General features: G+C 44.9%; 1 protein-coding gene across 2 annotated transcripts in view; it reads left to right on the plus strand.

Moving 5' to 3' along the window:
* Positions 1–6,293, plus strand: part of DPYSL2 (dihydropyrimidinase like 2) — a 53,937-nt gene extending 47,644 nt beyond the window's left edge. For both annotated transcript variants that reach the window (XM_013197153.3, XM_048045766.2), the window contains exons 12-14: positions 861–1,040; positions 2,478–2,643; positions 3,444–6,293. In XM_013197153.3, coding sequence (XP_013052607.1) covers positions 861–1,040; positions 2,478–2,643; positions 3,444–3,535 — 438 coding nt within the window. In that variant the 3' untranslated portion in view covers positions 3,536–6,293. The remainder of the gene's footprint in view (positions 1–860; positions 1,041–2,477; positions 2,644–3,443) is intronic.
* Positions 6,294–13,602: the final 7,309 nt, after the last annotated feature.

The raw sequence follows: 13,602 nt of genomic DNA on the forward strand, positions 1-13,602 counted from the left end.
AATGCTAGAGCAACATGCGAACATTTTCCAAGAATTCGCACCGCTGTTGCCACTGTCTGGCAAGGAAACACGAGGAGCTAGAGAGGGAGACGGTGTTGTTCTTGGAACAGCCTAATTCATAAGTTTCTAACCAAGCCTCCTCCTTTGCCACCACAACTTTTTTCTTGCTGGACCCGGTTCGCTCTCGGTTTAACCGCCATTCTAGCTAATTGTAAATCTGCAGTCAAGCCTACCCATACTTATAACACACTTCAAGATCGAACTCCGTCATTAACTCAGCAAAAAAGACCTGGGTTTGTCTCAGAGCTGATCACCAGAGTACGAGTCCCCAAATAACACGGTTGGAGTGGATCTTGTTCCAGGATGTTCCTGGGTGGGACATTTACCCACCATTCCTTTAAAACTTCTATTTTTTTCCATGGTGTGATGTTTCAAATCCTGTTAATTGAGGATGAGCAATCCTGTTAGGGTAAAACAAGATTGGTCTGGTCCCTGACCCATCAGCAAAATACTTTTTTGAAATACATTTTTTTTAAAATTACCATAATTTTTAGTATGAAACTCAGATAAAACTTTATTCAGCTCTTAAATCCCGTGCAGCTCAGGAAGGTTAGGTGCCTAAATCCATTTTGATGGGTACACTTCAAAGTATTTGCATTTGAAACTGGATTTTCTCTGTAAGAATCTTCACAAATAACATTTTGCATGAGTAAATCCTCAATAACTTTAAACGCTATTGGGTTTGCTTCCATCTGTCCTCGAAACTTGGGGAATTAGCATGGCTGGTGATGGCTAGTTAAAGCATGGCAGGCTTTGCTGGCATGAATGTTCGCATCACGTTGTCTTTTTGTCTGTTCCAGTCTCTGGAGTACAATATCTTTGAAGGCATGGAGTGCCGTGGGTCGCCCCTGGTGGTTATCAGCCAGGGGAAGATCGTGCTGGAGGACGGGAATCTCCACGTAACTGAGGGCTCTGGGCGGTATATCCCCAGGAAACCCTTCCCTGACTTCGTTTACAAGCGCATCAAAGCAAGGAGCAGGGTGAGTATAAGAGGTTGGATGCACATTTGTTGTCTCTCTGAAACTCCTAAGTTAAAGTGGGTGGAAAACAGATGCTATCCCCTGGCTCGCAAAATACACACACTTCTGCACCAGAAAATGTTCCCTGGATAGGAGCCACATTTATCTCATTCCTCTTTCATTTTTGCTATTCGCTTGAGTCATTACAGGAATATGCTTTGTCTTGAGTGTGGATTTGCTGCAGATTTTCTTCTTCTGCTCTGTAATTGTGCTCTGTCTTGGTGGCACCTGGACAGAGTGAGAACTGTCTGGTTTAGACATGAGTCAATCTGCAGATAACCCAGCAGGCTTCTCCTCCTACAGGAGCACCAAGAGAACTCACCGATAGCAGTTATATATCAAACCTTTCAGCAACAGTTTAGAATTCTCATTTATTGTTTAAGATATATTATGTTGCTTTCCCTTCTGTCAGATGCTCTTGTCTGGTGACTGGTGAGTCAGAGGCACAGCCCACTGCCTGGATAGAAGTGGGAATGTTTCTATTTTTAAGAGGCTAAAATTGTTGGAAGAGTGTTTTGGTAAAATACACCCAATCAAAACAGAAACCGCTTTTTGAAATGCCTTTAGTTGGTAAAAAGATGAGAGAGAAGATGATGCCGAACTCGGTTGCAACTTAGCTGCAGAGGATTTAAGAAGTTTATTTCCAGATGAAGTCAGGTTTCTGAGGAGAAAGATGGTTTATGTCTGAGCTGATGCCCTCTCCTGGACAAAACCAGAGCTGTTCCAGTTCTGCTGACCATAGGCAGCCTACATGTCCCTTGCAAATGATCTTTCCTTAATTGTTCTCCTGAGGAAATTACAAGTTATCAGTGTTACAAACACAAATAATTTAGCACTGCAGAGAACAGCTCTGTGGTTTCTGGTGTGTTCTGGCCTCCCGCAGAACTGTGTCTCTGACCTATAAATCCAATTTGGCAGCATCTCAACTGGAATAATTGCATTTAACCCAATCTAAAGCTCTGAAGCCGGAGATGTGAGGCTAGCCTGATTTTTGTTTGTGCAGCCTTGGCTCTGGGTCAGCATTATTTCCCTTTTGGGGTGTGAGTAATAAGTTTCATTTGAGAGTTGTCAGGAGCCTTTAATACAGCAACAGGTAGGCTGAGATCATTAAAAGCAAGAAGAGGCGGTGCAGGGGAAGAGCTGGGGCTGTCTGTAGGCTGCAGACACCACTGAGCTGGGGCCACAACATTCCCCATCTTTCATTTTAGCCACGCTGCTTAAGAGGCCGGCTACCACCCAGGGACCAGCCCGGAGGAGTTTTTTTATGCTTTCAAATCCTCTCACTAAAGATGAATCTTGAACCGTATGTCTTTGGCTTAGCAGCATCAGGCCAGCTGTCTAGGTCTGTTTTGAAGGCTGTTTTCACCCTGAAGGCTTCCCTGCTTCTGTGTGTTGCAGCTGGCTGAGCTGCGGGGTGTGCCTCGAGGCCTCTACGACGGGCCCGTCTGCGAAGTATCGGTGACGCCGAAGACCGTCACACCGGCGTCTTCAGCTAAGACATCTCCTGCCAAACAGCAGGCCCCACCCGTGAGGAACCTGCACCAGTCTGGGTTTAGCTTGTCTGGTATGTACGTTTCACAGCATCACAGAATCGTCTAGGTTGGAAGAGACTTCCAAGATCACCTAGTCCAACCTCTGACCTAACACTAACAAGTCCTCCACTAAACCATATCACTAAGCTCAACATCTAAACGTCTTTTAAAGACCTCCTGGGATGGTGACTCAGCCACTTCCCTGGGCAGCCCATTCCAATGCCTAACAACCCTTTCGGTAACGAAGTTTTTCCTAAGTTTTTGTGGGGATAAAGTGTAGTACCTTGAAACTGTGTCTCGTTTATGCTCCCATGCTCTGAATTCCGCTGGAGTTGGAAGGCGGTGAGAGATCGTGGGGTGTTTTTAGCTTGCTGGTTTTTCCTTTAGAAAGGAAGAACAGCATAGGAGCTATCACGGAGTCCTGCTTGTTTTCGGGCCATGTCATGAACACTGAGTACCCCATTGCTCGGTCCTCAACCGGGTGTCTGAACAGGGCAGATTGCACCAACATCAGTGGAACTTTGCCAGCTGAGACCAGCTGCAGACCTGGTATGCAGCAGATTTATTTCACAGCGTGCCGTTTCAGCGCAATGAGGGTGGAGTGGTGTGGATGGGCTCAGCAGCCACTGCTGGCGCAAACATCTGAACAGAGCCAGGACAACTGGAATCAGAAAACTGAGTGTGGCAGGGCGAGGGTCTCGGCAAAAAGCTTAGCTGGAAGTGTGTGAAGAAAACAGCAAAAGGCTCACTAAGGGAAAACCGTTGATTTATCCAGGACGGGGTGCCTGCGTTCACTGCACAGTGAGCCTGACATTGCTTCTCTCTCCCGCAGGCGCACAGATCGACGACAACATCCCACGCCGCACGACTCAGCGCATCGTGGCACCGCCCGGCGGACGTGCCAACATCACCAGCTTGGGCTAAGGACCCCTTCTGTGCCCGCCTAGCGGACCAGGGGAGGGGACGGGGGCACCTGGAGACCCTTTATGATTCTTTTAGAGCCTGTGACAGTTACTGCGGGCAACCAGTGAGGGGGGGCTGAAGTAAGGCGCCTCTTTCAGTCCCCTCAGATTCCCTCCTCATCTTCACCAACCCCTCTCACTTCCCCATCAGCCCCCACACATTTAAAGAAACAAACCCTGTTTTGACACCTCTGACATGCAAAAGTAAATGTAAAGAGGATGTTTGAGATATGTGGCCTCAGTCCCATTCAGCATCTTTCTTTTAATGAAGGAAGGATAAAGTGAATTTCCCGGGAGCTGCCTTTAAGACACAGACAAAAAAGGAATAAATAAATGTAAAAAATAGCTTTTTTTTTTTTTTTTTTTCCAATGTCAAGCAGAAGAGTAGTTCAAGGGTTTTAAACTGGATATTCTTTAGGGTTCTGTGTTCCAGCAGAATAGCTAGGCGAGCACAGAGAGGCATGAGTCTCAGCAAGTAACCATTCCCCACCACCGCCTTCAGGTCCCTGAGTAGCTGTCTGCTGCCAAGAGAGAGAAACAGGACCCAGCACTAGGAATACGCATCGCACCCTGCCATCGGGTGAGCTAGAATTGTTGGGGACTTTTGTTCTGTTTAGTTCTTCTTTTTTTTTTTTTTCCTTTTTTTGTTTTCCTTCTGGATTTTGCTGCAAGTTAGGTCCTTGAGGATTTTTTTTTTTTTAACATTTGTGTATGTTTTTAATATGTTTGTATCATTGTGTTTACGAAGCCTTATCTCAGAACTGGGCATCTCCCAGTTCTTCCCGGTCTTTCCCAAGTCTCATTCAAGTTACAGACCCCGCCAATGTCACTGCCACCCTGGTACTTCAGGTGTCCCCAGGTTCCATTCCAGCTAATGCTTGCCACTTAGCTGCAATAGGAGGTCGCGAAGCAGGTTCATAAGCTATGATCTTCACTTCAGTATACTGGGTCTTGAGCTGGTGCAAACAACAGGGCTAGATGCCGGCTGAGGAGCTGGGACAGCCTCTTGAGAAGCTTCGAGCAGTTAGTCTTTTGTTCCTGGAGGTGGCCATCAATGAGCAGGGGGCCACAGGCAAAGAGCAATCCTTTGCCTGGAAGATTTCTGTAGCAGCCTCGTCCCCTTTCCTGGCCATCTATGAGTGGTTATTTAAAACTTTACGAGAGCTTATCTTTAGCTCTCGGCGAAAGGCCGGTCGGGTGAGCGCATGCCTGAGCATCCGTGGCAATTCCAATTAGAGTCCAGATGCCCAGCTGTTGTAACCGGGAGCCTCAGAGCAGCTCAGTGGGTCAACAGCAGCTGAGAATCTCTCATCCACGGTGCAAATTTCACAGTCCCTCATTCCTTCAGGGATCCGCATTTGTGTAAATATTCATACGAAGGCCTGGTCGTTCCCCGCCGTTCTCAGACGCCTGCTGCCTCAGGTTTGCGAAATCACAGGGCAAGAGTGGTCCTGGAATGAATTTAGGTGCCGCAGCTTCTGCAGCAGTCAGTGGGATCTGGGCACTTAAATATCTGCCAGGTCTGAAGGTCTTTTAGCCCTAGTATTGGAGGCTCACGTTTTCAGGACACGGAGAATAAATCTGCACCATCAGAGTCCCACTTAACACTTAGCTGCAGGGCTCGACGGTCCCGAGGACTCGGGCTGTCTCTTAGCACGGAGAGCTTTCCCACCCACAGTTAACACAGCATTACCTCCACTGTCTGTACGCCCTGGCACTTGGCTGCATCTTCTGCTATCTCTTCTGTTTGTACTTCGCCACGTACATTGACCTTGTTTTGCTGTATTTGTGAGTATTTTCTTAAATGGTGTTTACAGGTTCTTTTAAGGAAAAACTATATATATGAAGGCTTTTAAGAAGCAACTACCAAATTTGTTGTTATGAAGTATCAACGCTGGGATTTTCAAAGGATCTGGAAGCTCTGTAGGTACCCAAATGCTCCCAGCTTCAGCACCTGATTCCTTTAGGCCCCTTTGAACATAAAACTTAAGGAAAACATTGCCATCCTCATCCATGCATCTTGCGTTTAGGTTTAACTCCTGGGTGTTTAGTTTTGCATAAAAGAGTTTGCACTTTGTTTGTGAAGTAATCCATGAACGTAATATATATTGCAGCTATTTTCATTTTATTTTCACCTGTATGTTAAAATCAATTTGAACGAGTTGGGGAGAAAAAAAAAGAAATGCAGATCCGTTTCAATTCTACGAAACACTTGCGGCTCTTCAGTATTCACTTAAGTCTTCCTTTTTTTTCCTTCACTGACTCATGATGACTTTTTAGTTTTAATTTGTTCTTCAAAAGGAAAAAAAATCACAAAAAAAGATTTTTGCAGGCTATGTAAGCATGTTTTTTCCTGTGAGAGCTCGTCCGCTTTGTGTCTGTTTAATGAATGTCATATGTAAATGCTTAAAGAAAAAAGACGATGACTTAATTAATTAACCGCAGTGACTTGAAGCTCTAAAAATAAAAAAAAAAAGAAGTAGGATTTAATACTAGCTGGATTTAACCCTTGGATTTGTGATTGTGAACCATGAGTGGAGGAGCTGTAAGTGCTAAAGCTGATCATGTGTGTAGACAAAAAGAAGTACTGATATTTGACCATTGTCTCAATGGCAAAAAAAAAAACCCACCCCAACCCCAAGTCTTGTGTTTTATTCCTTAAGAACTCTGTGTTATATTACCATGGGAACTCCTAATAAAGACAAAATGTTGTTGTTTCACTAGGTGCATCTGTGTCTCGAGGCGATACGTGTTGTGTGTAACTGCATACCTTGGCTGGTGCCTTCAACAGATAAAAGCAGCCTGGGCTCTCAGATCACTGCTAACGTAGGCTGATGATAGTCCCGTGTAGGAGTGAGATATACAGTAGCAGAGCGGAAGGTAAGGCTCCACAGTTCCTTGGAAGGTGATGATAGTAGAGAGGAATTGATGGTCCGTGGTGTAGTTTCCTTTTGAGGAGAGAGAGACCCAAGCCTCTTCTCAGGGAAGCTTTTTCCTTAAGGCAGCGTTTGGCAAAGCAGACACATTTGCCTGAAAGCTCCCAGCTCTACCTTCCGTGGTTAAGCAGAGATCACTGATGAAAGGCACGCAAAAGAAGCTAAAACTATTGGCATAGTCCTCAGCCCTCCAATGTGTTTCTACTTGAACCCTCATAACGGCGATGGATGGAGGCGGGGAGAGAAAGTAGAGCCTCAGATAGAAGCCACACACAGCTAACTGAGTGGGGAGTGTGAGAGCTGGCTGGAAAAACGCCAGTGACACTTTCAGTGGTAGTGCTTGGGTTTTACAGTGTCGCAGAGCTGCTGGAATGGAGATCTCCTTCGTGGGAAGGTCTCAGAACCAGCCAACGTCACTGCCAGCCACTCACGCCTCTGGTTGCTGCATCCATACATCCACAAGGACAATCCCCCTCGGTGGTCTTCCCCCGAATCTGAGCATAGCTGGAGCCTACGACCAAATGTTTAAATGCTCTGTAAATGCAATTAGCTTTCTCCACACAGGTTTAAACTTGGTAGTTTAGTCCAGTGCAAAGTTTTAAGAGGGTTTCCATTTTATCTGCTCAGAAGGGGACAGCAGCTTTTCAATTTTCCTCTGGGAAGAGGAACTGTGGGTTAAGTCCTCACTAGAAAATTGCATCATTGCGTGCAGCGATGGCCTCTGCAGCACTGTGGGATAGCTGAGGCAGGCTGAGCTCAAGGGTTACAATTTTGAGTTACGGACATTGATGAATGTTGGATTTTACCAAGTTTTGCCAAATCTGAAGGACACCCATCAGCCAGCCAACAAGTGGAACAAACTTTTGGTTGGTATTTAGTAAGAAACACTCGGCAGCGGTCATCCACTAATAAAATACTTGGATTAGTGTGGGGATCCTGACTCTGTTACCAATGACAAGCAATTAATTGCCTAGTTAGATGTTAGCACATACACAATTAAATGGTATGGAGCAGGGCTGGTGAGTAGCTGTGTGTAAGATGTATTAGCTTGTCCCAGTGATAATATCACAGTGGTAGGTACATTCAAGGCTAAAGCACCGATGTTTAGTTAACACACATCTATGGAGATTCCATTTGTTTTTATTCTGTCATTATTTCTTCCTCCAGACTCAAGTGGAAGAAAGAAACGTCTTCCCCAGGAAATCAGTTCCAGGGACCCAGTGAACCCAGTCTATGATTAAGCAGGACTCAGTGCAAGAGCAGCAGCAACAGAATGAGAAAAAAATCAACTGAAACGTAGAGTTTTTGAGGTCAGGAAGAAGCAATCAACAGCCAGATCTTAACATGTTCTGAGGAGCAGAGCCAGTCAGACATCACAGAGAGAGATTCAGGTCAGTGGGGCCGTGCTGCTTTGCTGCTGCAGAAGAGCACAGGAATAGCTGTGTTTTGTCAACCCGTTAATCCAGGTAATTCCTTACGCTGGCAGCACTGAGATCCAGCTCATTAGGTATGCACTAATTTGGTTCCTTGCAGGCCTCCCATTGACTGGTCTGCAGCCATGCGTATAGGACCAAATATAGGGCTAATCTGAGCTTAAAGTTGGTACAGAATTAGCGGCTAAAAGCAGAAGAAAGGAAGTAGAAGATGAATTTAACTTAGTGACCTGGAAAAGTAGCTGTCAGCTAGTGAGGAGGGATTGGTTATCAGAGCTGAGGACACTGGGGCTTGATTTATTGCTTAGTGGAAGGGTGGCTGGGAGCAGGAGTTGTCACCAGTCCTTGCACCTAAGCTGTCCTGCTTCAGCGTGTACCAGGACCTGCCACAGGATTTTCCAAATCAAAGCTGCTGTGACCTAGGGCTCTTTTGTATCTACACACATATATAGAAGCACATCCCTGCGCTGCTCTCTGACAGAACCAGTTTTGCAGCAGACAAGGTTAATTTGCGCTATTTTGTATTTCCTGCAGGCTAAAAGCAGTGTTTCTGCAGCTTAATACCTTCCGCCACAGTAATTGGAGGTGTCTGAGTGCATAGGCCCCAGGGCTCTTTGGCACTGCAGCTCCTGACAGCAGTCTCAGTCTCATGCCCCTAAGTAAGTACTATTTATGACTCTAGGTAGCTTTTCCAGGACAAAAATAATTAACGCTAAGTTTAATTCACTTATATTTCCCAAGATTTTTATGACTTTTTAAACATTTTAAAAATTAAAGCATTTAACACTTTTACCTGCTTGTTCTCCGCTGGTGCAGGCTGTAGGGTCAGAGCAGGTTTTCTCTTATTTTTAACACGAAAGGTGACAGTTTAGCTCACTACCATTAGGTGGCAGCAGGACACGTAAAAATGAAAATGTCAAACTCCCTAGAGGCACATGGATCATTTTAAGAATGATGGAGGATGTAATAAATGTAGAGCATGCACAGGGCTTGTGATTACTGTGACACAGAGATGACATATTCATATATCCTCTATTATATTATCAGATAGCATTTCAATGTTAAAGGGATATGAATGTATTCTCAGGACATCCTCCTGTAATAAAATACAGAGTGAGCTGTAAACGTTATCTATTAATTTAGTTACAAAACAAACAAACAAAAACAACAGCCTATTTTTTTAAACAGATGCTGTCTTTGCTTTACAAAACTGTGGTGTCCAAAACCAGAGATAAGGCAGATTTGAAGAGATGGCAGGATTTTCCTTCCTGTGGAATGGTTCTGTTTCTTCCTTGCCGTTTCCTGCCCTTCTTCTATGGCTAACAGATTATTTTTTTTGGTTTTGGCTTCACGCAGTTGTTCCCTGCAAAAGAAGCTCCTGATGTATTAGGAATAAGAGGGAAAGTATGAACAATTGTTTGGTTTATCATGTTAGTTATCCCACTCATTTCTCATTGAGAAGAAAAGCCCTACTGATTCCTCATTTCTGACCTGAAAAATATGCAGAATTTTATTCTGTGTTGTTTTTGCTAGTAGCAGCAAAAGCGCTCCCTTTCCCCAAGAAAACAAAATAAAACAACAAAAACACCAGCCAGAGAAAAACAAACTCTTTCTTGAAAATAAGCAAAACTAATTCTATTCAGGGCTGAGCTGTGCCACTGTCTCTTTCCAAGAGCTAGCTGCTGGCTAATATCTGCAAGGGAATCATTTCCCTCTCTCCTATTGCTCCTCCAGTTCCTCTTTCTTCTTGTGAAAGTGCAAGCTTTGCCAGTTGACCACTGTGCAGTCTGAGGAAAGTATCTGCTCTTCTCCCATAAAACAGGCCAGAGAAGTTGCCCTTTGCTCCCTGCTAGGTTGTGACTGACCTGCAGCCTTGGCACTCTAACTGTGGATTTACCGCTGGGTTCTTGCGTGTGGTGTTCTTTCCACGAGCCTTTTGTTTTCAGCTAATAACCAGTCAGACTTGGCAAATGCCTTAGAGTGAGTCCGTCAGTGCTGACTTGTGAAGCCTCAAATGGCAGAAAATCCTCTGCTCCTTTATTCCATGGGCTAACCATCTTCATGGTTAATTTTTTTCCTGTTTCTGATGTGAATTGGCCTGCCTTGCATTTCTCTCCAGCAGTTCCTATAACATCTTCCCACAGTAGAACAAAGATCCCCCTAAGACCTACATGGGCCTGTTTTCTGGGGTCGTAGCACTGTTTGAAACCGGGTGGCTCAGCAGCAGAGCTGAAACTGGGGCTCTGGCTGCTTTCCACTCCGCATCCCACCACGAGCTGCAGCAGAGATGCAGTACGTCCTACTGAGTGATGAGAGCAATAGATCTGTAACCAAAATCACACGGATTTATTTTATTTATGGGCCTAACCAGCCTGATGTGTGCTGATGAAGGCTGCGATGCCTTCCCCTTGCTGACCCTTTGCTATTCATCTTCCTGAGTTACAGGCACGCCAGACCAAATTGCTGCAAGACTGTATCACTAATACAGGATTCATAACACCATCTAAAACTGGAAAGATCTGACCAGTGAGCCTGCCTTCTTCACTTTTTGGCTATGGATTTGTGTTGTGGCTATTTGTAAGTGCACAGAGAAAATGAACAACCTCATTTTGCCGTGGACCTTTTATAAGTTGCAATATTGTGGTGTTACAGACCAGCACATATGTTTTGCCCACGGTGACCTTGTTACAGTTAAGGCCAATACCTGCACCCCTAAGTACACTTGAAAAAGTAGTAGTGCTTATTGGGTATAAAAAGTTCTACACTGCTCGCTTTTCCCATGTAACCTGGGAGTCCAAAAGTCATGACATCAAACCAATTGCACTGACTTGTTAGGACTGTAATGTAGAGGATGAGAAGAAATTCATGCTTCTGTGGCCAGTTGATGACATTTATATTTAATGGCTGTTATGGAAAAACATTCCTAAGATGCAAAATAGTGCAAATGCAAGAATAAACACAGTAGATCAGAGAGCTGTGTTAACTAGACAGCTTTATCAGGTAGTAGCTTGTTCTGCCTTCTGAATTTCAGTTCCAAGACATAACTGTCCTATTTACTGCTTTTGTTTCATTTATTTCAGAAACAGGTGTTGGTAAACCTTCCTGAGCTCACACACTTAGATTCCACTTTCATTCCTGCTTGTGCGACAGCCATGGCTTCCTCCATCAGTCCCTAAAATACCCAGCAGCGACCAGAGCACACAGCTGCAGTGCAGTCTGGTTTATTAAAGGTTAGGTGATGTGGCAATGAGGTGTGACTACCACAGCTACTCAAATAATAGCGAGAACTAGCCCGCTTGCTACCTTATGAAATTACGTGGTAGTTTTTTTGAAAATTATTAGTTAGATTGCTAACCAATTCCTTATTTCCTATAATTATGAGTCCTATTGTAAGTCCAAAAAGAAAATCCCTTATTCCAGAGGCTTGTAAAACTACTGAGCATTTGTGCCTTTCTTTTGAAGAGGAGCAGTTCCACAAGAGGGCATCAGATACACGCTTTTAGACTGCATTTCTCCCGATTCCTTGAGCTTATTTCCTCCTCCTTTTCACATTACTTCCTCTACAAACAGATATAGACCTACTTAAATAGAAAGTACACAGGATTGAAATTTGTATTGTCTGTTAATCTTTTCAACACCAAAAACTTCCATGTTTTTCTTTGTCCTTGATTAGGGAGGTGCATTTCAATTTGTGGTTCATACAGAACTGAAATAATCTCTTTTTTACTAAAAGCGTCCATGATAGGGAATCATCTATTTTTCTCTGCATTTTTAAATTCACACGCAAAGTTCTGCAGCAAAGCTATAGTTTTACTAGTGATCTCCTGACAGCTCAGTCAGATTCACCCCGTAGGCTTTTTCTACAGATTCTTGCAAAATTTTTGTTATGTGATAGTCAAAATGTGATGAAATTTCTCTCCCTTAATGACATCAACTGAGCAGAAAAATGCACTGTTTTATTTATGGATCTATCTGTGGCTTTCTCTTCCTGTAGGAAAAAGGCAGAGCATGGAGATGTTTGGAGGTGGATGTCACCTTGGTGCAGTGTTGTGTGGCTGGGACTAGGAGAAGAAGTCTGCTGCCAACACAAACAGGAGTTGGAGACTGGGCTGGGACTAGATGGCATTGAAGTGTCACAGCTCATCAGCTACACGCAGGTTGTTGGCTCCAGAAGCTTGCCACTTCCCAGGAATTTTGTGCAGTATTGTTAGGAGCGGGATCACAGTGAGGTTAGATGAGGCCTTCCTTTCTGCGCCATTTCATGTTGCCTCTTGGTCCAAGAGAAATGTGAAGTCCCAGAGGACTCTGCCTAGCTGAGCATGTCAGGGCTGGGACCCAAATCATCTGTGGGTTGACCAAAGCTCTACAGGAGCCCCTGTGGTTTGCTCCCCTTTGCTCTTCTACCCTCTCTATAGCTTGTCTGTTGACAGAGACCAAGCTTTCCCAGGCCCTGGGCCAGCTCTGTAATGACCTGCCATCCCACATCTTCGCTTTAAGTTGGGTGCATTCTGTCCTTTCCTCTACTAAACTTGCAGCAACCACACTGCTGAATGCAGGAAAAGACCCTACTGAAGCTTAAGGGGCTCCACTGTGAACGAGGACTTAGCAGTTGGGTCGAAGTCTCATGAGAGTTTATATTTTAAGAAACCCAGTGAAATAACTGTCCCCATTGTGGGACACCAGGGTAGGCAAGGAAATGAGCCCTTCCTGACTGCTAGCATGGAGACTGGGAGGAATCAGCATGAATTTTCCATCCTCCTGTGAACCTCGCTCCTATAATTAGATCCACATACTGGGCCCACGTAGCGTCCTGACTGGGAATGGAAGGTTTCTTCTGCTCAGCTCCAGATGTGTCCCCAGCCTCAGCCAAGGCAAATGCTAGGATTAACAGCTCCTAACAGGCAAGGTCACTCGAGACAGACACTGCCCCGAGCAGCCACAGCAGTGGTGCAACTGCTTCGCCTGCTTTGTGGGGACCCTCAAGGTTGTGCTCATGCAGATGACATTCTTTCTCCTTCCAGTATGCTAAGGAGGAATTTGTTTGTTTGCGGTAGACTATTTTTACTGCACCTGAATTCATTAATCTCTCCAAAAATAATGTTGAAGGTGCACGCATAAGAAAGCACGCTTGCAGCTTGCCGTGGACAGCACCAGGCACCCCCAGTGAGCGCTTTACTGCTGGCATCGACTGAGGGGTTTTTGCATGCATGCAAAATCAAATGCCAGAAAAGCACAAGTGAGTAAACTTTGTCTGAAAAGGGGGAGGGAAGGGACCTCGTTTTCCCTGAGCTACCATTGATTTACTGTGATGAGAGTTTTAATCAAGCCCTTGTACCTTTAAACCATAAGTTATTAGAGGGGAGCGGGGACAGTCTTCCGGAGGACTTGCTGACATGCTCAGCTTTCAAGCTTATTAATCAAAAATGTGGGATTGGAGGAGGGTTTTTTGGGGCAGAGGGTGAGGGGGGTGAGTTGCAGGCACCACTAAACTGCCAAATAATGTCAGATGGCAGAGAACAATGTGAATTCCCATAGAGATCTATAAATAACAGCTATAAACGTGCCTCATAAATTACTCAAAGGGTTATTTTCTCCCACCCGCATTCCCTCCCTCACGTTCAAATTCAATTTTATTCATCCGCTTCCTCACCCTGCGCTGC

This window comes from Anser cygnoides, chromosome 26 (genome assembly GCF_040182565.1).
Source record: "Anser cygnoides isolate HZ-2024a breed goose chromosome 26, Taihu_goose_T2T_genome, whole genome shotgun sequence".
NCBI classification, from domain to species: Eukaryota; Metazoa; Chordata; class Aves; order Anseriformes; family Anatidae; genus Anser; species Anser cygnoides.